The 24146-nt window shown below is 42.2% G+C and overlaps 1 protein-coding gene across 1 annotated transcript in view; it reads left to right on the forward strand.

Moving 5' to 3' along the window:
- The window catches only part of LOC124605613, a 94029-nt gene that overhangs the window by 34006 nt on the left and 35877 nt on the right, over positions 1-24146 (forward strand). The window contains exons 4-5 of the mRNA XM_047137420.1: positions 660-834; positions 3354-3610. Of these exons, the coding sequence (XP_046993376.1) occupies positions 660-834; positions 3354-3610 (432 nt within the window). The remainder of the gene's footprint in view (positions 1-659; positions 835-3353; positions 3611-24146) is intronic.

Raw genomic sequence — 24146 nt, forward strand, 5'->3', positions numbered from 1 at the left:
GACCATCTTCACCTGTATACTTGGCAAAGGGCCCTTACGGGCCCAGTCTTTTTTTTTTTACATGGGTGGTACTCCTCCTCCTCCTCCTCCTCCTCCCTCATTACTTGTAAGGTGAGACCCTAGGCTTGGGAGGGCGGAGGTAATTCCTCATTAGATTAAAATCAGATGACATACATCTTGAAACTGATTGTAGTTTTGGATTCATACACTTCATCTGCACATTGTATCAGAGCAGCTGACCATACATTAATTTTACTACTCCACATTACACTTCCTCCTTTGGCTGAAAGTTGTTCCCCCTTTACATTTTTCTGATTAAATCTCCCAAAGCAGATTGAGTCTAATTCCAAGATAATAGTGAAGCAGTTTCTTATCTTGTAGTTTTCCTTTAACAAACATGTTCACGCACCTGATTCTTTGATGCACATAAGGGAGAAAAGGCTTATTATTTTAGTTACGTTGGAATAAAACTTCTAAGACTGTAGAGACCTTTTTCTGCTCTCATATTATATTATTATTATTATTATTATTATTATTACTATTGTTGTTATATCACAAATTTGAGGCAGTAGGATTTTCTGATTTCGTTGCATAGGTGTGTAGAATCACAGGTATTGAAAACTAAAATTTGTTGTTGATAAAGTGCACTCTGGTTACAGGTAATGGAGTCCTATACAATTGGAAGAGAATGTTTTGGAATGGAGAAAGAATTTATCGTGGATGTGGTCCAGAATTGCCCAAATGCTGCTTGTCGTTATTACAAGAACCAACTTGAACTAACACAGAAGGGCATGCACCTTAGTGCGCCTACATACATCCCTGATTCAGCAGGAGGTTTGTATTAGCAGGCTGATATGTGTGCCATTGTCTGCAATGTGTGGCAAATGGAACAATTTAGTTGGCTACACCAATATCTGTGGCGTATACTGCAGCTGTAACACATCTCTTCTCATCCTCTACTAATCATAAATAATGTATCTTCATTATCCATTTTCCATGAGTTGCTGACAATAGTGTTCTTAACTTTTGATTTAACTGATTGATTCTATTGTTCACTTTACTTCAAAGATATGTAGAATACTTCCTGACAGATTAAAAATATTGAGGACTGTGACTCATAACTGGAACCTTTGCCTTTCATGGGCAAGTGCTGTATGACTGACTATCCAAGCACGATTCATGAACCTCTTCCACAGCTTTACTTTCGTCAGTACCTCTCTCCTACCTTCCAAACTTCACAGAAGTTATCCTGCATGCCATGGGATGAGCACTCCTGGAAGAAGGATATTGCGTAGACATGGCTTAGTCACAGCCTGTGGGAGTGTTTCCAAAATGAATTTTTACCCAGCAGGAGATGAGGTATTGGTGGAAGTAAAGCTGTGAGAGTGGCAACTCAATTGGTAGAGTGCTTGTCCGCAAAAGGCAAAGGTCCCATTTTCAAGTATTCCAGCACACAGCTTTAATCTGCCAGGACGTTTGAATAGCACAGTCTCTACTGCATAGTGAACATTCATCCCAATATGTATAATAGTTTGTCAGTTTTTAATATTGTCTTAACATAAATAGGCTCTTGGATATAAGACATATGTTATGTGTTATGTGGCTGCAGTACAGTATTTGGGAATTAAATCTTCAATCTTGAGGAGGTAGTCAACATTGAACATTCATCTTTGGGATTGCAAATTATGAGTAGAAATGGATCAAGTTCAGTAGTATTATGCACAAGCCCTAGACAGGTATGTGCAGAGCAAAGTTGTGAGGATGGGAAAGAGCCACTTTGGTTTGACAGCCATGTTTGATAAACTACTCCAAAAGCAAAGGAAACCTCACAAATCGTCATTGGTTTCATTCTTTACTGAGTGTCTTTAGCTCCATCATAGTTCAAGAGCAGCCAGTTGGTTTCACGTGTTGTACATATTCCTCATAAGTCAGTATGTTGTACACAACATTTGAAATTGACTGATTGCTCTGCAATTGCATTGAATCTGAAGATGTTCAGTAAGGAATGAAACTAGTGATTGATAAGTCTGAGAATAGACTGCATTAAAAAAGTTGTAAAAATTGATCTATTTCTGTTCCATATCATTGATCTTTGAATTGTCATTTATTTTCATAAGTAAAACATTGACTTTAGGTAATACCATGCGTATCACTTCAGAGTCTTGTTGCTGCCTTCTCTCTCCTTCCTTGGAGTGCAGCCTTGTATGGAAGTCAAACATGGGCAATGAGCAGTTCAGACAAAAAGAGAATTGAAGCTTTTGAAATGTGGTGCTACAGAATAATGTTGAAGATTACATGGCTAGGTTGTGTAGCTAATGAGAAAGCACTGGAAGGAATTGGGCAGAAACGAAATTTGTGGCATAATGTGACTAAAAGAAATGAGACATCAAGGAATTTTCAATTTATTGTTGGAAGGTCATGTGGGGGATTAAAATTGCAGGAGGAGACCAAGAGCTGGGTATACTGAGCAGGCTCAAATGGGTGCAGTAGTTATTTGGAGATGAAAAGATTTGCAGAGGATGGAGTAGTGTAGAGAGCTGCATCAAACTGTCTTCGGACTGGGTTTACACAGATTAGAATGCTACAACAATGGCCCCAATCATGAGAGAAACAATGAGCTGCCACAATCCTTTAAAAACCCAAGTTTTTTTGTATTAGAGAAAATTCTTAGTCAGATTGTTGGGATGCCAACTCCTTGTCGCTCATCACCAGCCTTGGGTAACCTCTTGCAAGTCTGTATTTCTCACTTGGAGTGCATTTCTCAAAGTTAAAACTTCGCAGTGGTGCCAGTGATTGTTATTTCTGTTAGCTCTCACCCCACAGACTCGGACAATGTCAGTTGTGTACTTCGCCTTTTTCTAAAGTTCAGACTTAGCTTTCAGTGTATTAGTTAGTCAGATTGCAAATAAACAGTGTCAATCAGACATTTGAGTATCCTTTAGCCTTCTGCTGCAAGCATCCTGTGGAACCTCAAAATCCGCACCTCCCATAGATGCCATGTGACTCTGTGTGGTGCCGATCCAAGCAATCAGCCTGCCTTGGCAGGAAGTTTGTCTTCTGGAATTTGCTCCTAACGACTCTGAAACTGCAGACTGACCTGTAACCACCCGTTTTCCCACAACATATTTATTGTAGTAAAGATTTTTATTGGACAGTACTCACATTTTTGTAAGTTACAGTCGTTTTTGAACATAGGGAAAATGCATGACTGTAGATTATATTCATTATTTAAACATGTGCTGTTTACAAAGTGTCTAAAGCTAAGGTTCAGATGACTTTTATTTTATATTAATTGGAATTGAAATTACACTCAGCAGGTTTATTCTTAAGATTTATTTTCTGTATCCCTTCAGGTACAAGCCAGTTAAATCCTTCAGTTCAAGAGGCTGCTGCAAATTTATTGAGAAGTGCTGCATATCCAAGTTCAGCAGCAGGAGCAGAATTTGGTGTACCATTACCACTGCATCACCCAGTGGAAATGGGAGCAGATGCTGCAAATAAAAAGGCTCACCACAAGCAGCAAAAAACCTATGAGCAAGTTGATTCAAAATTAGCAGACTTTTTAAGGGCTAATCTTGAAAATCTTGAAGGTTTCTCCAGTGCTAATAAGGTAGGGAAATATCTCTTTCACACACATACTGGTCATTTGATAAATTTCAAAATGTCAGTCAGTTACCATCCAAAAGTGTAAGTATAGAAGGATGAAGTGTGCCATGCTGTTATGTAACACAAGTTTTCTCAAGAACTTACCGTGCAGCAATGCTTTTAGGATATATTTTCATTGCTTTAAAAATAACATCCACTCCATTTTACTGTACTCAGAGAATTTCAGCATCAAAGAAATCCCTCTCTGATAGCATATTTTCACAGGTTCCGTGGTACCATCAGGCCCAAAACTATTCTGTCTCAGAATGAGTCTCTTCGTAAACAGTTCACAGAATGCCAGTTTAAAACAAATATGAGAAATGAGAGATTTATGATAGAATATACAGTGGTGGGTTAATACATCTAGTGTATACCTATTAAACTTTAGAAAGCTGGGTTAAGCAACAGAACTGTGTATGGACATAATTCTTAATGGTCTGCCCCCTCCCCCCAAACAGTTGCAATGTTGAGTAGTTCCTTGGAAGCAGTTGTACGTGACTGATGTCACCTACAAATGAATAAATTTTTATTATTTAAAAGAAAAACATTTGGAAAACTTCACAGAGACTTTAGAATGATTATTATTGATAAATAAATTTACATGTACTGGTGTGAGCCCTGAAAATTTTAAGTTTTTCAGATGTAAATAATAGATTTCAGCTATCAGTTGTCCTTTTTAAATTTTATTGGCAGATCTAGATTTCAGCTAGAAACTAGCCATTCTCAATACACTGTCATTTTTTATCAATGCATGTAATGCCTGTTGGTCGGGCTTCATCCACTGTTCATTGTATAGTATTGAGTAGTATTCAATTAACTGTGGATGAAGCCCGACCAACAGGCATTACATGCATTGATCAAAAAAGATAGTGCATTGAGAATGGCTAGTTTCTAGCTGAAATCTAGATATGCCAATAAAATTTAAATAGGACGACAGATAGGTGAAATCTATTATTTACAAGTCAATATAACAGTTGCTGCATGCAACAGCCTTCTGAATGGAAGGTAGCCTCATTTTTCAGATGGATACTACAGGTTTCACCCAAAATTAAGGTTGACAAAATTCATAGTATCGTGATGAAAGATTGAGATTAATGAGTTAGTAGAAAGTTCAATAGAAAAGGTCGAGCAGTTCTTAATATCCTGTGAGGTGGGTGCCATGTTTGTTGACTCAAGATCATATACAGGGTGGTCCACTGATAGTGACCGGGCCAAATATCTTGCGAAATTAGCACCAAATGAAAAAATAAGAAGAATAAATCTGTTTGAGCGTGATGGGGAAAACAGATGGTGCTATGGATGGCCCACTAGATGGTGCTGCCATAGGTCAAATTGATAGAAACTGCATTTTTTTTTAAGAGGTACCCCCATTTTTTATTACATATTCGCATAGTATGTAAATAAATTTGAAATTTTGATTTGGAACATTTGTTTTGTTTTGTGATGGGTGGTGCTGTAATTTTCCAACAACTATAATATGCCTCATCCATTTAGATGAACAGTTGGTAACAATGTGGTTTTTTAAATTAAAACACAAAAAGTAGTTACATTTGGACTTTATTTGTGTTGTTCCAATGTGATACATTTACTTTAGTAATCTTATTATAAATCATGGGAACACATGCTGTTACTGCGTGAGTGACTGTAATAACCTCATTAATGTAATAAATGCTCAAAGTGATTTCCTTCAACTTCATTGCATTTGACAATACGCATAACGAAATTCCTCTCAACAGCAAGTAGATCGCCTTCAGTAATTGTCTCATTTGCATTGGCAATGCACTGACCTATACTTACAATGCACTGACCCATACTTTTTAAGTGTTGCCGGTGGATCATCATAACAAATATCTTTCAATTTTCCCCAAAGAAATAAGTCCAGAGATGTAAAGTCCGGTGAACGTGCAGGCCATTGTATGGTGCTTCTACGAGCAATCGACCTGTTTTTAAATATTCTATTTAATACCACTTCAGCTGCATGCGTGCTATGTGCCGGACATCCGTCATGTTGAAAGTACATTGCCATTGTGTCATGAAGTGAAACATATTGTATTAGAATTGGTAAAACACTAATTAAGAAATTGGCATACATTGCACCATTTAGATTGCCATCAATAAAATAAGGGCCTATTAGATGTCCTCCCATAATTCCACACCATACATTAACACACCAGGGTCACTGATGTTCCACTTGTCGCAGCCATCGTGGGTTTTTCATTGCCCCGTAGTGCGTATTATGCCGGTTTATGTTAACTCTGTTTGTGAATGACGCTTCATCGCTAAATAGAACTCTTGAAAAAACCTGTTACTGTCTTGTAATTTATTTTGTGCCCAGTGGCAAAAACTTACACGATATTCAAAATCACCACCATGCAATTCCTGGTGCATAGAAATATGGTAAGGGTGAAATGTATGATGATGTAGAGTTTTCAAAACCGACGTTTTTGAAATTCCCAATTCCCGCTCAGTTTGTCTGCTACAGATGTGCGGATTAGCTCCAACTGTGGCTAAAACACTTATTTAGGTATCTTCATTTGTTGTAGTTCTTGGTTGCGCCTTCTTCTTTGGCTGAAGACTTCTGGTTTCTTTAAATACATTAACTATCTGATGAAAGGTCCAGGCACTTGGATGCTGTCAGTCAGGGGATAACGATCAACATACATAACACAAGTGTGTTGGGCAGTTTGATCACAATATCTATAAACAAACACCATCTACCTTTTCTGTGACTGTTAAACATTCCATTTTAAAAAGATTATGTATACGCGTAATTATTATGACTAGACAAGCGTATTATCGTACCTAATGTAAGTAATGAATTGCGCACAGTGCTATCAGATGTGTTGCTATATTTGTGAGAAGCGCCACACATCACAAAGCGAAACAAATGTTCCAACTCAAACATTTCTATTTATTTACATACTAGAGAAGGAAAGTTGCTACTCACCATATAGCGGAGATGCTGAGCCGCGACAGGCACAATAAAAAGATTCACACAGTCATAGCTTTCGGCCATTAAGGCCTTTGTCAGCAGTAGACACACACATACACTCATTCAAGTGCAACTTGCACACACATTTGCAGTCTCAGAGAGCTGAAACTACACTGCAAGCAGCAGCACCAGTGCATGATGGGAGTGGTGACTGAGTGGGGGTAAGGAGGAGGAGGCTGGGGCGGGGAGGGGGAGGGATAGTATGGTGGGAGTGGCGGACAGTGAAGTGTTGCAGTTTAGTACCTCCATCCATATCAAACCTACTAACCACCAGCAATACCTCCACTTCGACAGCTGCCACCCATTTCATACCAAGAAGTCCCTTCCGTACAGCCTAGCCACCCATGGTCGTCGCATCTGCAGTGACGAGCAGTCCCTCTCTAAATATACCGAGGGTCTCACTGAAGCCTTCACTGACTATAATTATCCTCCCATCCTTGTACAAAAACATATCTCCTGTGCCTTATCTTTCCAGTCTCCCACCACCTCCCAAAGTCCCACAGTCTGGCCACAGAGGAGCATCCCCCTCGTAAGTCAGTACCATCCGGGACTGGAGCAACTGAATTACATTCTCCGCCAGGGTTTCGATTACCTCTCGTCGTGCCCTGCAATGAGAAATGTCGTACCCACCCCTCCTACTGTAGTATTCCGCCTTCCACCAAACCTACACTGTATACTCGTCCATCCTTACACAACCCCTGCTCCCAATCCCTTACCTCATGGCTCATACCCTTGTAATAGACCTAGATGCAAGACCTGTCCCATACATCCTCCTACCACCAACTACTCCAGTCTGTTCACTAACATTACCTATCACATCAGAGGCAGGGCTACCTGTGAAACCAGTCATGTGATCTACAAGCTAAGCTGCAACCACTGTGGTGCATTCTGTGTAGGCATGACAACCAACAAGCTGTTTGTCCGCATGAACAGCCACCGACAAACTGTGGCCAAAAAACAAGTGGACCACCCTGTAGCTGAACACGCTGCCAAACATGATACCCCTCTTCTCAATGACTGCTTCACAGCCTGTGCCATATGGATCCTTCCCACCAACACCAGCTTTTCTGAATTGTGCAGGTGGGAACTTTCCCTACAATACATCCTACGTTCCCATAACCCTCTTGGCCTCAACCTTCATTAGTCACTATCCTCACCCATCCAGCCCCCTCCCTGTTCCCATTCCAGCACTACACAGCCGTCATTTCACCGCCACACCCAGTCTTTTAATTTCTTTTATTTTTATTTCTCTCCTTTCCGCTACTTACCCTCTCCCCCCTCAACACCTTCTCTCCTACCCTCCATCTAAACTGCAACATTTCACTGTCCGCCACTCCCACCATACTATCCCTCCCCCACCCCACCCCAGCCCCCTCCTCCTTACCCCCACTCAGTTGCCACTCCCATCATGCACTGGTGCTGCTGCTTGCAGTGTAGTATCAGCTCTCTGAGACTGCAGATGTGTGTGCAATTTGCGCTTGCGTGCGTGCGTGTGTGTGTGTGTGTGTGTGTGTGTGTGTGTGTGTGTGTGTGTGTGTACTGCTGACAAAGGCCTTAATGGCCGAAAGCTATGATTGCGTGAATCTTTTTATTGTGCCTATCGCGGCTCAGCATCTCCGCTATATGGTAAGTAGCAACTTTGCTTCTCTCATATTATTTACATACTACATGAATATGTAATAAAAATGGGGGTACCTATTTTAAAAAAATGTAGTTTCTATCAGTTTGACCTACGACAGCACCATCTAGTGTTCCATCCATAGCCCTATCACGCTCAGAACAGATTTGTTCTTCTTATTTTTTCATTTGATGCTAATTTCGTGAGATATTTGGCCTGGCCACTGCCATTGGACCACCCTGTATATTCCAGGAAAAACATTTGAAAATTATTTTGGTGGAAGTTGAAGCATAATCTGAAAACTTTCTGATGTTTTTATGTGGCTGTAGCTGATACATGAATTCTTGATTACATCCCTCAGATGGAACCCCAGTAAAAAATTGGGGTGGGGAAGATGGAAGGACATTGAAAAAACTGAAATCCATTTTTAACTGGGAAAAGACTAAGGTATTGTAGTGATTGACTGTTTGGGAAAGAGTAAAACATTGAGAGTATTTTATTATGCAGCATTATTAGATCATTGCATAGTGTATTGGAGCCAAAACAAAGCAGAAGAGAGGTACTTGTGGAAGTAAAGATGTAATGGTGGGTTGTTAGTTGTGCCACGATAGTTTAGTCAGTAAGATCATTACTCATGAAAGTTGAGATTCCAGGTTGGAGTCTCAGTCTGGCACACCGTTTTAATCTGCTTGAAAGTTTCAAAGCGCTCACTCTCCAGTGCAGAGTAATAGATTCAGTCTGCAAACAGCCCCCCTGGGCTGTGGCTAAGCCGTTTCTGGGCAGTATCACTTCATCCAGGAGTGCAAGGTACGCTGAAGAACTTTGAAGTTTTGAAAGTAGGAAGCGGTACTAGTGGTGTAAAGCTGTGAGGGTCACCTACATAGTAAGAGCATTGACAGTAAAATGCGTGGTTCTGGATCTGAGTCCCAGTCTGCACACAGTTTTAATTGCCCAGAAAGTTTCAAAAGTGACGAGATTAGCTTGTAAAAGCATTGCTGTTTCACCCAATCAGCGAACGTGCCTACATGCTGGCCATTACGAAACCAAAAGTGCCGAGCTGACTCCAAACTGTTTTCCATAAGCCATATTACACTGATTTGGTGCCATATGTTTGCCTGTTTCCTTGGTGTCCAGCTTTGATCCATACATAGTAGATGGTTATGTCATTCTTTTCTATATTACTGGGTCTATTTTACTGTTTGTAGATCATGGAGCGCCTCTTTTATCTTACTGTTCTTATGATCTTCTAATTTGTATGCTACCAAAAGTCTCATTTCCCCACTGTATTTCTCAGTAGTTGTTTCATCATTTAAGTTCATACTTCAGATCCATTGACGGTAAAGGTATGGTTATAATATTATAAAATTATTATTGTCTCTTTCCAGGGTTTATTCAGGAGCATTCTCTTAATTGTGCCTGACATGACTTTTATAGTTTCTTTCCAGGATCATTATCATAAGTATATGAGATATCACAGCCAAATATGTCTTTTATTTTCCATGTTCTACTGTTATCAAGTTTTCTAGGATGCCCAAAAGTGGCAGCTCCACCACTTAGCCACGCTGGCTACAGGTCAGTTACTTGTAACTGGGGAAATAAATCATTTACCATTCACAGTCAAGGTAATAAAAGCCAGACAGACTTATTAGGCTTCAAGTATATGGTTATTGAATATGCCCAACATTCTTTTTGCAGGTGTATCCTCTTTTCAGTATTTTTTTATTTAATAGGTTTCCTTAAACTTGTAACAGTGGATTTATTAATCAGCACACGTGTATGTAAACAAGAGAATGAACACAGTGTCACAGCTTAAAAACACACAAACACACACACACCCTGACAGAGGCATGTTGTCTGACAATATTGCTCTGTGGGTATCCTTGTCAAGGGAAAAAAATGTGTGTGTGTGTGTGTGTGTGTTCTGTTTTATGTTTCTATCCTTTACTCGTTACTTAAATAATTAATGTAAGTGATGTTTGTATTCCATCCAAGAGTTTCCATGCAGCTTTCATCATCTTTGTTGACATTACTCTACCATATGTTTAGCTAATTGTATATGAACTAAAACTACATATTTAACACTTTGAATACAGGCCACTATAAAGCATGTTGGGTCTAGAAAACTGGCCATTTATGCCATTGTTTAAAGTATCACTGCCATATATGTAATTGATATATCTTCAGTAGTAATACATACTAAAAACAGACCAGGCATCAAGATTTATTTTTCATTTTTACTTTAGTTCTTTGATAGATAACTAATTTTGAAATAATGATGACAGAAAATATAATTATCCTTCCAAAAACAGTGTGTGAGATGAGTTATTGAGCAATTTCTTCCTCTTGAGTTTCCGTAATTTCTTGCTCACTCAACATATTGCACGGTAAATGTGACATCATAGGAAGGGGGGGGGGGGGGGAATAATGCAAGACCTATTGAGTCAATGCACGAAACTGCAACACAAATTGGCTCAGTCATTCGTAACAGCAGCTGTTATTTGCATCTAATGTTCCTTTCAAAATAGTTCTAGAAATTGGCAGCAGAAGGCAGCACCCATCAAGGGGCAGGTGGTGAGACAACTGTACTTTGTTCCCATATGGGTCTCAAATGAGTCCAGTTTTTGAAAGATAGGTGGTTCATGCATCAAGAAAATCGCTACACTCAGGTGCAGACTTTTGAACAAAGTGTTTGTGGCCTGAGCCATCCTCAGGCTTAGTATCCAAAGTGTAAAATGTGACAAATCATATGGTGCTTTTGGCTCCTTCTTTTTTCACCAGGCATCATAGTGATTTTACACAAGTCAGCTTCAAGCTCCAGTGTTGTATATGTAAATAGTATTCTCAAAATAAAGTTTTGGATGTTCCTAAATGATATGGTCGCACGCATTAATCCATATGTCTATAAGCTGATACATTATTGTTGCACCAAATGTTATCTTTTCAGCAAACCTATGAGTGTGATTTTAAATTCTTTGAACGGTGTGTTCCATGATTAAATTTTAAATGACTGTTTAGTTATGCTCATATTCCTTAAACTGTCAGCAATATTTTAGCAAACTGTGAATACTGAAATTACTCAATTGTGGCTAACCACTGTTAAAACATCACAATGTTTGCTTGTTTCACTCGGTAGTGCCATATCCATACTACCATAAACTTTCTCCTAGAGATGTTGTGCAGGGTGATTTGTTCAGTGCTGTCTTCATTCGTATTACTGTATCACTCTGGCTTTAGTTCTTATGTGCCAACAGCCTTGCCACGGTGGTTAGCATCAGATCGCTGAAGTTGAACACTGTCGGGTTGTGCTAGTACTTAGATGGGTAATTGTTCGTTCTACTGAGCGCTGTTGGCAAGCGGGATGCACTCAGCTCTTGTGAGGCCAATTGAGGAGCTACTTATCTTAGAAGTAGCAGTTCCAGTCATGAAAACTGAAAAAGGCCAGGAGAGCGATGTGCTGACCACATGTCTATCCGCATCCATTGACGCCTGTTGGCAGAGGATGACAGGGTGGTTGGCAGTACTGTTGCACCTGTTCAGGCAGAGATTTAGTTTTTACATGTTTGTAGTTCTTCTGTATTATATTGTCGTCATTTGCAGCCAAGCTGTTGTTCCTTAACCATCTTTCTGCTTACTCTGTTGTTGCATAAATTTTCTGTTGCATCTCAGTCCATTGTAACATTTAAAAAAAAGAGTCTGTTATTTACCTGCAACATAGGCTCTTCTTCAGTTAAATGGTTTTGTAAATCATTTGTAAATACGAAGAATAGCATATGAGACAGTGGAAATGCCAGGTAGGATTATCAACAATGTTGGACCCAGCCCGAGATGCCGGTGTTGGCAGTCGTGTATGCATGAGGTGTGCTTGCTTGTGTGTATTATCAATGGTGTGTGTTTCTCTTTTGCTGATGAAGGCTGTGGCTGAAACCTTTAAGTTCATGTCTTTTAATTATGCCTGTCTGCAACTTAATGTGTCTTCTTTCCCACATTGAAGAATAGCTTATGCCTTAATACAGAACTTTGATGTACTCTGTACCTTGCAAAACATTCTGTGTTTTCATAGCTCATTTCTGCTTTACACCAACCAATGTAGTGGCACAGTGATAAGATACTAGACTTGTAATCAGTAAGAGAGTGGTTGAAACCCCAAGCCATCCAGATTTAGATTTTCTGCAGCTTGCCTAAATCATTTAAGAGTGTGGTAAATGTTGGCATGATTCGTTTGAAAGGACCCAGCCTTTTCCAATCTAGGTTTGTGCTCCATATTTTATGACCATTCTTTGATGTTACATTAATCTTCCTTCTTTTTACCTTACAGTGCAACCTAAAAGAGACATACTTAAAATAGTTGTAAGTGTCTCCCTGAAAACATACAAACACAATTTTTTAAATCAGTAAACCATTGTTCGTAACACCAAAAACTTAAAATGATGTTATGACTAATCTTCAAAAACAGCAAACAGCTGTTCCACTTCACCTGTTGGTTCTGAAATGATTTTGTACATAATAAATAATTTAGTCTGATTCAGAAAACTTTGAGATCAGAGAGATTTTTCTGCCAGCAATATTAACCAGCTGGTAACTGTAGTAACACTGTTCACGTTTACGTCACACTTCACTTGGCGTAGACTGGGACTGTGTCCTAGGCATGCCCGATGTTAACTGACTGGGCACGGCCCGTGCTGCCGGAGTTGTTGTTGTTGTTATGCCGGCAGAGGTCGCGTCCGAATTCTCGCGTGCCCTCTGGTGGACGGGACTCTACGTGCGGCAACTACCGTCTGGGACGCGCCGTGCCAATGTGCGCCTCCTGCGATCTTTCTGGTGGCTACTGCACTCCTCCTCCTTCGGGGGGTGAAGCCACTGTGATCCACTGCGTCGGAAGGTGGAGCGTTGGGCAGGAGCGATGACCTCCACATCCATTGGATGGCCTGAGTCGAGGGGATCTGCCAACCCTCAAGGCGGAACCTTCGAATACGGCTGGAAGTGACCCACACGAAGAGGCCCCCGTCGCCCCACAACCGGAGCCCGGGACAGAACGGGCGACAAGCTGTCGAACTCCGGATCCTGTTCCACCCCGGGAGGGGCAAGACCCCATGGCGGGGACGAAGGGGAAGGGACGACCACAGGTGAACCAGCCTCCTGAGAAACCGGGCCTGCTAGGGGGGCCGGCTCTCGCTGGGGCATCTCGAACGATGGCGATGCCGGTGCTGGAGCTACTGGAGGCTGCCACGGCTGAGAACCATTGCAGTGCGGCAGAGGCACGGCGGGGAGAGGAGGTAACGTCCTCTGTGAAACCAACACAGGTACCGGCAATGGGGAAGCCGGTGTCCGAGAGGTCGGAGGGTGGGTGCCCGAATGTGGACGTAGCTGATTTTGGTGACGACGTACCACCCGGTCCCCCGCCTGCAAGATATAGAGCCGGCGGCCATTTCGGCGCAGGACCACCACCGGTATCCAACGTGGATTGCGATCAAACCCACGGGCCCAGACCGACATACCCAGTGGAAAGCCAGGTACTCCGTTTTGTGAAGACTGGCGAGGACCAGGCCGGAGGAGGTGCAGCAGAGTCCTAGGTTGACGCCCATGGAGGAGCTCTGCGGGGCTGCGTTCTCCCATTGGTGTGGTCCGGTATGCCGTCAAGAAAAACGTCAATGCTTCCTCCGCAGGAAATTCGTGCACATACTTTTTCATCTGCGTCTTAAATGTGCGCACCATGCGCTCGGCTTCCCCATTAGATTGTGGATGGAAGGGGGGAGAGCAAACGTGCCGAATACCGAAGCACCTACAAAAATCCTGGAAGGTCTGCGAAATAAACTGCGCTCCATTGTCCGAGACCAGGGTGATTGGCAGACCTTCCACAGAAAAGATTTTTGCTAGTGCCTGGATTGCAACTGCTGAAGTGGTTGAGGAGCAGCGAACCACATATGGGAATTGGGAGTAAGCATCAATGACAATGATCCAAAAACCATTGAGAAACGGGCCCGCAAAATCGATGTGAACACGTTCTCATGCTTGGGTTGCCGGCGGCCATGAAGAGAACGCTGCCCTGGGAGATGCTTGTTGGCTCGCACACTGGGAACAGGCGGCCACCAAGTGCTCAATTTCTCTGTCAATACCGGGCCAGTACACATGTCTGCGAGCCAAGGTTTTAGTACGAGAAACACCCCAGTGCCCCTCATGTAATAACGTGAGGACTTCCCTACGTAAACTTGCAGGAACAATCACGCGAGGAGCTGTATCATCGGTAGCCAGAAGGAGAACTCCTTCCAAGACCGAAAGGCGGTCTCGTAGAAGAAAATAATTATGAAGAGGGTCCGAGGCCCGGCCCGGAGGGCGCTACGACCACCCCTGCTGAATGAGGCGAACTACTTGCCGGAGAACCGGGTCAGCTGCCGTTTCCCTGGCGACTCGAGAACTAGTGATCGGGAAGCCATCAACCGCTTGGCGGGATGCCACATCCAAATGAAAACACATAATCTCCTCTTGATCGAACGTAGGATCCGGGCCCACCGGAAGACGGGAAAGAGCGTCGGCGTTGGCATGCTGTCCTGTAGGGCGAAAATGAATGGCATAATGGTACTTAGAGAGGAACAAGGCCCAGTGCTGTAGTCTGTGGGCCGCCCTATCCGGAATCTGAGAGGCGGGGCCAAATAACGATATTAACGGCTTATGGTCAGTGATTAACTGAAACTTCGTGCCATACAAGAAAGGGTGAAACTTGGTAACAGCGTAGACAATGGCCAAAGCCTCTTTTTCCACCTGGGAGTAATGGGCCTGCGCGGGACTAAGCATTTTAGACGCAAACGCCAGTGGTTGCTCGGAACCATCTGGCGCTGCGATGGGCCAGGACCGCCCCCACCCCATACTGCGAAGCATCTGTAGCCTGGACCAACGGCTTATGGGGATCAAAAGTTGCCAAACAAGGGGCTGACATGAGGAGGCCCTTCAACGAGGTGAACGCTCGCTCGCATGCAGGCGACCAATCAAAAGGAACACCCTTGTGCAAAAGGCAGTACAGGGGGTGGGCTATAGTGGAAGCCCTGGGAATGAACCGGTCGTAATAGGCTATCTTGCCTAAAAAGGCTTGTAACTCTTTCAGCGAAGTGGGCCGAGGAAGGTTGACGATACCTTGGACCAAACTTCCTAGTGGCTGGATACCATGCCGAGAGATGGTGTAGCCCACATACTAAATGGATGGTTGGAAGAAGGTTGACTTATGCAGGTTGCAACGCAAGCCCACAGACCTGAATTTGAGAAAGAGGGTGCGAAGGTTGTGCAAGTGTTCCTTCGTGATGCGGCCTGTGACAATTATGTCATCCAGGTAATTAATACAATGAGGGATTGTCGACGTGACATGCTCAAGATAACGCTGGAATATCGCCGGGGCACTGGATATTCCAAAGGCCAACCGCTGGTATTGGTAAAGGCCAAACGGGGTGTTGACGACCGCCAACCGTTTCGAGTCCTCATCAAGTGGTATCTGATGATAAGCCTCCAACAGATCGATTTTCGAAAAATATTGGCCTCCCGCCACGGCGGAGAACAATTCATTAGCACGAGGCAAAGGATAGGTGTCCACCACCAATTGGGAATTAATGGTGGCCTTGAAATCGCCACAAAGACGTAATTTTCCCGAGGGCTTCCTTACAATAACGAGGGGCGAAGCCCACTCACTGGAAGAAATGGGAAGAACGACCCCTAGGGCTGTCAGCCGGTCTAGCTCTTCGTTTACCTGAGGGTGGAGAGCCAAGGGGATCTGCCTCGCGTGTAGAAAACGCGGACGAGCCGACACCTTCAACGTTAAGTGAGCTGCAAAATCTGAAACACGCCCCAGGCCGCCCTCAAAAATATCTGGAAAGTCTGAGATCAAAGATTCCAATGATTGATAGGGACGTCTTCGGAGACCAACTGTATGGTGTCAGCGATAGAAAAACCGAAAGCTTGAAAGGCATCCAGGCCAAAAAGGTTAGCGGAGCTCGCACCACTGACAACAATAAAAGTAATAGGCCGAGTGACTGATTTGTAAGTCACGTCGGTAGTGAATTGACCCAGTAGGGGAATGAACTGTTTACCATAACCACGTAGACGCCAGTAAGCTGGTGCCAACGGGGGCGATCCAAGGTCGGAATAAGTTTGTGCATTCAACAACGAAACTGGCACGCCCGTATCTACTTGCAGTTGTAACCGGTGCGACCGAACCGACACTTCGATAAAGAGTTTGTGTGCCGATGCGTCGGAAGCCTGGCCCGATGAAACTTCCTGAATGTCAACGTCCATGTCCTCTGTACCTGCTTCCTTCGATTCTTTTGAGGCTGAGCGGCAAACTTTAGCAACGTGACCTTTTTTATTACATTTGCGACAAACGGCCCAACGCTGGGGGCACTCTGACCGATCATGATGTATATAGCACGACGCACAGGACGGCAACAGGGGCCGGCGGCCGGAATTCTGTATACGCGCCGTGCGGGAGCGGCCGTAACGGCCGGATTGTACCGCTCGCACGTCGTCCACCCCGGACACAGTGGACGCAGCCGCGCCGCCTGAACCTCCGCGACGTCGCACCACGCTTCCAGCTGTTGACCTGCTGCGTGAGAGACTTCATACGATTGAGCAGTGGACAGGACTTCCTCGAGGGAAGGGTCTTCTAACTGCAGGGCCCGTTGCCGGACCTCCCTTTCAGGGGCCGAACGAACAATGACGTCGCGTACCATAACGTGGGCATACGACTCTCGCGACTGCTCCGTGACAAAACGACACTTGCGACTAAGACCGTGCAGGGTAGCGGCCCACGCCCGGTAAGGCTGATGGGGCTGTTTCTTGCATTGATAGAACTCGACCCTAGCGGCCACAACATGCGTGCGGCGGCGATAATATGAAGACAGCAATGAACACAATGCGTCAAAAGACAAGGACGAGGGTTCCTGCAACGGCGCTAGCTGCCACAAAACTTGATACAGCGAGGGTGATATCCAAGACAAGAAGAGAGCACGACATACTTCCGCATCAGCAACATGAAACGCCTGGAAATGCTGCCAAAGGCAATGTTCATATGCATCCCAATCCTCCGCCGTCTCGTCATACGGGGGAAAGGGAGGAAGGAACTGCGCCGGAGCAGACGGCGTGGAGAGCAACGCCGGAAGCACTTGTTTCATGGTGGCCATGAGCTCCGTCTGCTGCGCAACCAAAACCCGCACCAAATCCTCCATGCCGTGGAGAAGCTGCGAAACCGGAACGACGACGCAACACGCGAATGAACGACCCTACTCGTCGCCAATTGTGTAGTAACACTGTTCACGTTTACGTCGCACTTCACTTGGCGTAGACTGGGACTGTGTCCTAGGCATGACCGATGTTAACTGACTGGGCACGGCCCGTGCTGCCGGAGTTGTTGTTGTTGTTATGCCGGCAGAGGTCGCGTCCGAATTCTCGCGTGCCCTCTGGTGGACAGGACTCTACTTGCGGTAACTACCATCCGTGACGCGCCGTGCCAATGTGCGCCTCCCGCGATCTTTCTGGTGACTACTGCAGTAACCTTTTTCCCCCCACTCAGTTTTGTCATGGAAGTATCCATGAAGAAGGAATGTTTGATATGTTCAGAGGTAAAATTCACAAGCTTAAGAGGTTTGAGGAAATTAATTTCTGTTGTGTCCTTGCATATGCAACTAATGTTGCTGTGTATCTGAACATCATTGGCAAGCATATCCAACACCAGGAAAAAAAAATGTAGCACCTTTAAGGACCATGTTCAGTGGCACAAGGGTATAAGAGTGCACCCTGAGAGGTTATAGTGCTGGTGATTTCTTTGTTACTGTCATTGGTGATGAGATGGTACCCTGGAGGTCTGCCTGTGCACCCTTTTTTTGAATCTGCAAGCAATAACAGTGCTGAATTTACGGTTAAAAGAGTGTGCAACATTCATTCTAGGGTACAACCACACTTCGCCAACAAGTTTGTACTCCGGTTGAATAATTTCAGGCATTTTAACAGGGCTGCATTATGGGCCTGCTGGAAGCTGGATGGACGTATCAGTGGGTTGCTGCACATGTTGGGCACAGTGTATTGGTGGTGTGTCGCTGCTTTCTGCAGTGGTCTGTTGCACATTCTCACATTTGTAGACCAGATTCTGGACATCCAGACAGAACAGACGCTTCCTAAGATTCTCACATTGTGAGTTCAGCAATGACTGCCCAAACATCATCCACGGAAAAAATTAGGGCACATGTTGCACATGATTTGTCACCAAGGACCATTGGGAACTGTGTGCTTGTAGCAAGATTAAGATCGCATGTGCCACTGGCCGGCCACCACTGACACCACGACACTGCCGAGCATGGCTACTCTGGTGTCATGAAAGCATTGACTGGAGAGAGGAATCTTGCTTTGCTGTCTTCAGTGATGAGAATAGGTTCAGTCTATTTGTGATAGATGTTCACGTGTACGATGTAGACCAGGCTTCTTGGAGTGTGTAGGGGGGAGGGGGCATCAGGCGCAACTTGCAGTCACAATGTGTCTGCCGGCTAAAATAGCCAGTGCCTGCTACTTTGCACAGGTTGTACAGTTGTTATCCCTGTGCTACTGCCATTTCTTCAAGAGGAAAGTGATCTGCTTTTTCAACAGGACAGTGCCCCTCTACATTTGGCTGCTGAATGCAATGTGCCTTTCACAGTGTACAACAGCTGCCCTGACTGGAAAGATCACCACGTCCGTTGCCAATTGAACGTGTATGGATCATATGGATGTGGGAACTTACTTGTTCTCCAGAGTCTACTGGAACCATTGCCAAATTGCAGCAGAAGATGTAAGGTGCTTGGGACAGTCTATCACATGATGCCATTAGACACATTTATGATTGTTTGCATGCAAGAATACACATGCCTGCATTGCCATCACAGGAGCGGGTGATGAGGGGGGCGGGAGGTGGGTTACTCTGTATATGGATGCAACTGTTTGGTTTGGGCACCGTTTGCTGTGATGTGTGTTTCATTTGGTCTGTATTTGTTACGATATATTACTACAATGATGAATTTACTTTCACATCACTTCAATAAAATGGCCTTTCCTTGACAGTGTAGCCTTTTTTTGTCTATCAGTGTCCTATGATTTATTGCTGATTACACAAGCAATTATTACATCTCCCCTGCAATATGTCTTGCGTGCTCCTAAACACTTCACATGATCTTTCATTGAACAGAGTTTTCTCAGATTTGTTTTTAAAATTCTTCTTGTTAAGCGTTTAAATAAAGTCCTGAGCTACCTCTTTATTATTATTTTAACAGAAACTTAGAATCCATAATTTACTTGGGCAACTTAAGAACAAATATATGAAAAATAAAAATCTTGATTATATCACTTTAGTGCTGGCAATTGAGTGTAAAGTCACTAGAGAAAATTGAGTCCAGTATTTATATCCTGACAGTTTTAGTTTTGGTTGAGATGTTTTCTACTAGATATTGTTTTGAGTTTTTGCACATTTAGATATTCAAAAACAAAATTTATGCCTCTGTCTTGTATTGTTGTTTATGCAGTACATTCAAAAATGGATAGCAATAGCTATCCCGAGTCTGACATTGAGTTTAGCAGCCCCAAAAATGATGAAAACTGTTTTATTGGAGACTGTAAGTTTGCCTGTTTGGTGAGTGATACATAATAAATACATCTTCTATGCTCCAACTAACTCCTCCAAGATTTCCAAGTGCAAGAAGCCCTGCTATTCCATTAATGAAAAACTGTACAGAGGATGTCATACCATATGTGATCAATTCATTGACAATGATTGATCAACATCATTGTCACAAGAGACAAGCAGGCACAGTAAAGAGCAACATATTTTCGGTGGAAGGACATATCAGCAATGAAATGTGAGTGTTAATGCTTTTGTAGTACCTCAAAGTACTGTGATAAATCCCAACAATCGAGTGTATTTGACAAATTGGACAAAACACCCAATACTTGCTACACTGATGTTCTGACAAGTGCTGGGTTTTTCTCATTTATGGATGCTGAAAAAATGCCTCATTCTTTTTCACAGCTCTGCGTATGATCCTGTGAACCATCCACCAGCAATGCTAAATAAAATTAGACCTTTACTGGAATACCTCAATAACAAATTCAAAAGTTTGTGCCTGCCAGATAGATATGTAGAGATTAATGTGAGTTTGATGTTGTACAAGACAGATTTCAATCTTCCACTGAAAAGGGTAAGGTTTGTAATTGAGACATTCTTGGCATGAGAGTCCCATAGTGAGTATGTGTGGTCTTGCATTATATGTACAAGAAAAGGTATAAAATGTTATGTAATGTATAAAGCCATAACAGATTGTTGTGATATTGATAAAACCTCTTCTGAATAAAGGTCATTGCCTTGCATAACTACTTCACATCTCCTAAATTCATCGACTTGTTTGTTCAGAGAACTGATATGTATGGATTTGGACTGCCATCCAGAAGAGACACGTCTCCATCATTTTGCTGTTAGAAAAATAAGGAGGAGGAAATTATGGGTTTTCAGGAGGTAAAAGTGACAGCAATTTGTCGGAAGGACAAGAAAAAAGTGTCTATCTTGACCAGTATTCACAATGCTGAAGTAAAAGCTGTAAACAAAAGACACAAAGAGGGGCTGAAGCCAGCAGGAGCCATGGCATTTGACAACACAATAGATGGAGTAGACAAAGTAGATCAGCTCTTAGTTATCAACCCACCAATGTGTAAAAGAGGAAAGAGATGTTACAAGAAAAAATTTTTCATCATATCGAACCAACTTTGTGGAACACACAAGTGCCATTAAGAAAATGAGGTGGCAAGAAAAATTCTCTCGAGTTCCATGTTCTTATTGAGAATATTATCTCAAAACACCAGAAAGAGTTCACTTCACAAGCAGCAGGTCACCTGTCTTCAATCAACAGTGCCAGGCAACTGATTCTCCAACCTTGGCCATCATTAATTCCACCCACTGTGAAGAAAAAACCTGTGACATGGATTTGAGTGATAAAAAGCTGAGTTTGCGATGGTGATTTGAAGAAGGCAAGAAGGGAATCAAGATACTTTCGTGAAGTATGTGATGTCACACTATACATTGTTTCCTTCTTTCGTACTTACCAGACAGCTACAAATATTTAGAGCCATTGACAAGACTAATGATTAGACTTCATATCTGTACAGAAAGTAAAAAAAGAGCTTTTAAATTCTAGAAAACTCTGCTCAGTGTATAGTGCATTAGTGTAACTGGGATCTTACTTATATGGTGTCCTTAAAAAATTTGCAACTTGTTATTTTAGGCTGTGAAGGGTACCTGTACATTCTATATGCGAGATCATTCATTAAATTATGTTTTTTATTAATAAAAAAATACAGTTCCTTGGAACACACTTTGTAAGCAAAATCTGTATGTTAACAGACTGATAGTATTAAATCAAGAAGTCCATTGCAACTTTCTGACATTTCATCTTCTAATTAGCATTTGTTGAAGACATAGCGTCAAACTTCAGCCTGACAAATGAATGTAGAATTGCCTTTTAAATTTTTTGAATATGAAATGTAATTATGTTATTCATGATTAAGCACTGCATCAACACATACCACCTATTCTTCAGTCTCTCTCGATGGTAACCAGTTTGGTCCTTCTTTGTAAAGATTCACACATCCTAAACCAAACATTTATTTCCTTATCTCTGTAAGTTGCTTGGATTTGATGATGAACAGTCAGTCGCTGTCATGCCTCACAATACTAAAACCAAATCGCTGCTCAAATGCAATGTTTGAGCACACTTTCAATTATGTTCAACTTTATAAACATCTGCCACCATTTTATTCACATATTTAAAGCTTTATTTAGTACAGTTATGTGTTTTGTTCAGAGCACAGGTATAGTGGTAAACACTGCAAAGTTTGCACCTTCTGTGCTGCCTTAGACCATTTATTTTTTATCTTTTCCTTCCATGGTTAATCGCCTAAACAGCTCTGTTTTCATAGAATGCCTTCCCTTGGGTTGTCAAAAAAACTTTTGAATCTTAATCGGATTGGTAATATAGCTTGAAGGTACGTATTTTCCTAGGAATACTTGCAACCATTAAAACACACGCAACCAAATTCCCTACAGTGGGAGGTGAATAAATAACGCACTTTCATCTGACATCGTGTAAAAGAGCATTTATTCATCAATAAAACTCTGTTTATGGATAATCTATCTTTGTATTCCCTTAACCTCAAGGTAGGTAGGCCCCTCTCAATCTGGGCTCCTAGTGACCCCTCTCTCTCTCTCTCTCTCTCTCTCTCTCTCTCTCTCTCTCTCTCTATCTATCTCTATCTCTATCTCTATCTCCCCCTCTCTCTCCCTTTTCCATTCTTCCCAATTTCTATTTCCATCCTGAGGAACGAACTTGAAGTTTCAAAAGTTGGGTATAGTTTTTCTTACTTTCGAATGTGTCTTCTGAAGCCATTCTGTCTCCTTGAAATTTGACAGCTTTCTTATTTGAATTTTTCTTTTGGTATAATTAGAGAAAATGCACTTTATTTGCCTCCATGCATAAGAAAGAAACTCTTAACTCCAGTAGTTCATATTGGTGTTAATTTTTTCATCTTCACTTTGTCATTTAACATGAAAAGCCATTTTATCTCATCCTTGTCAATGTGAGACAGGTGTTTATATTTTACTTTTACAGAAATAAAGATTTAGTAACTACCTGTGCTGTTAAGAAATATATACCAGTTAAATACCATATTTTAAAGACTATAAGACACATCTTAATTTTTATCAGTTTTTAAATAAATTTTACAATGTTTTTATTAGATTGCAAAGCTAGACTAAAAAAAAAACCTCTTAGTTTATAAAACCGAACTGACACTTAAAATCTCTGAACATCGTCGCCTGAACTTTCTTCTCCCTCTTCGTCGTCATCATTCTCCTCTTCGTATATAAGATGGTCTCCACTGCCATTGAGAGCATTACTTATGTTGAACTTCTTGAAAGATTTAAAAGTAATACCTTCTCTCATTCTAGACCACAACTGTTTCATCCACTGACACATTTGTTTGATTGTAGCTCGTTTTAAAGCTCCCTTCAACATGAATTCATGTTGAGTTTCATCCATCATCCATTTGGTTCATTCCTCTCTCATATACACTTTTAATAGTTTGTTTATCGAGATATCAAGATGTTGCAATTGTGAAGTAAGTCCTCCCAGAATGACAGCAAGCCTTGTATTTCCTTTTCTCAATTTCTCTTTCACAAAATTATTCAAATGACTACTAAACTGATTTAGCACAAGAAGAGAACTCTTCTTCAATAAAGCACCTTTCCTTCCACTCTCTGCTCATCTCTAATTTCATAGCAGCCTTCTCCATCCCACTCTTGTCAAGTACATGAACACCACCACCTGGCAGTATTTCAGAAGATTTTGGCATTGTTTCACACTTGAAAATGATCATTGGATTAAGATGAGCATCATCAGCTTAACATGAAAGGGCAACACTGTAGTGCATTTTTTCATGTTCACTTGTTTTTGTAGTTACAGTTTTAGTACCTTTCATGGCAACAGTTCTGTTACTTGATATATCAAATGTCAGAGGAGTGTCGACCACACTGGTTTTCTTTCAGTGTTGAATAATAAAGCGATAGAAAGATATATTCTCTTTTCATACTCTTGTAGCATTTTCTGAGAGACTTTGGTTTTGATTCACATGCTAAGTCAATGGCACTTCAAATCTGTAACACCAACCAAGAACACCCTTAAAGTCTGTTAAGTTCCACTGTAGTGCTAGCTTATGAGCGTGTATCTGAATCATTTTTGTATGAATTCCAGTGCCATTTTGACAGTGTCCTTGAGTCTATTTCAGTATGTCATCTTCTAGTTTTGGCCATTTTGCACTCAGTCCTCTATTTGCACATCTCAGTCCTCT

This window comes from Schistocerca americana, chromosome 3 (assembly GCF_021461395.2).
Source record: "Schistocerca americana isolate TAMUIC-IGC-003095 chromosome 3, iqSchAmer2.1, whole genome shotgun sequence".
NCBI lineage: Eukaryota > Metazoa > Arthropoda > Insecta > Orthoptera > Acrididae > Schistocerca > Schistocerca americana.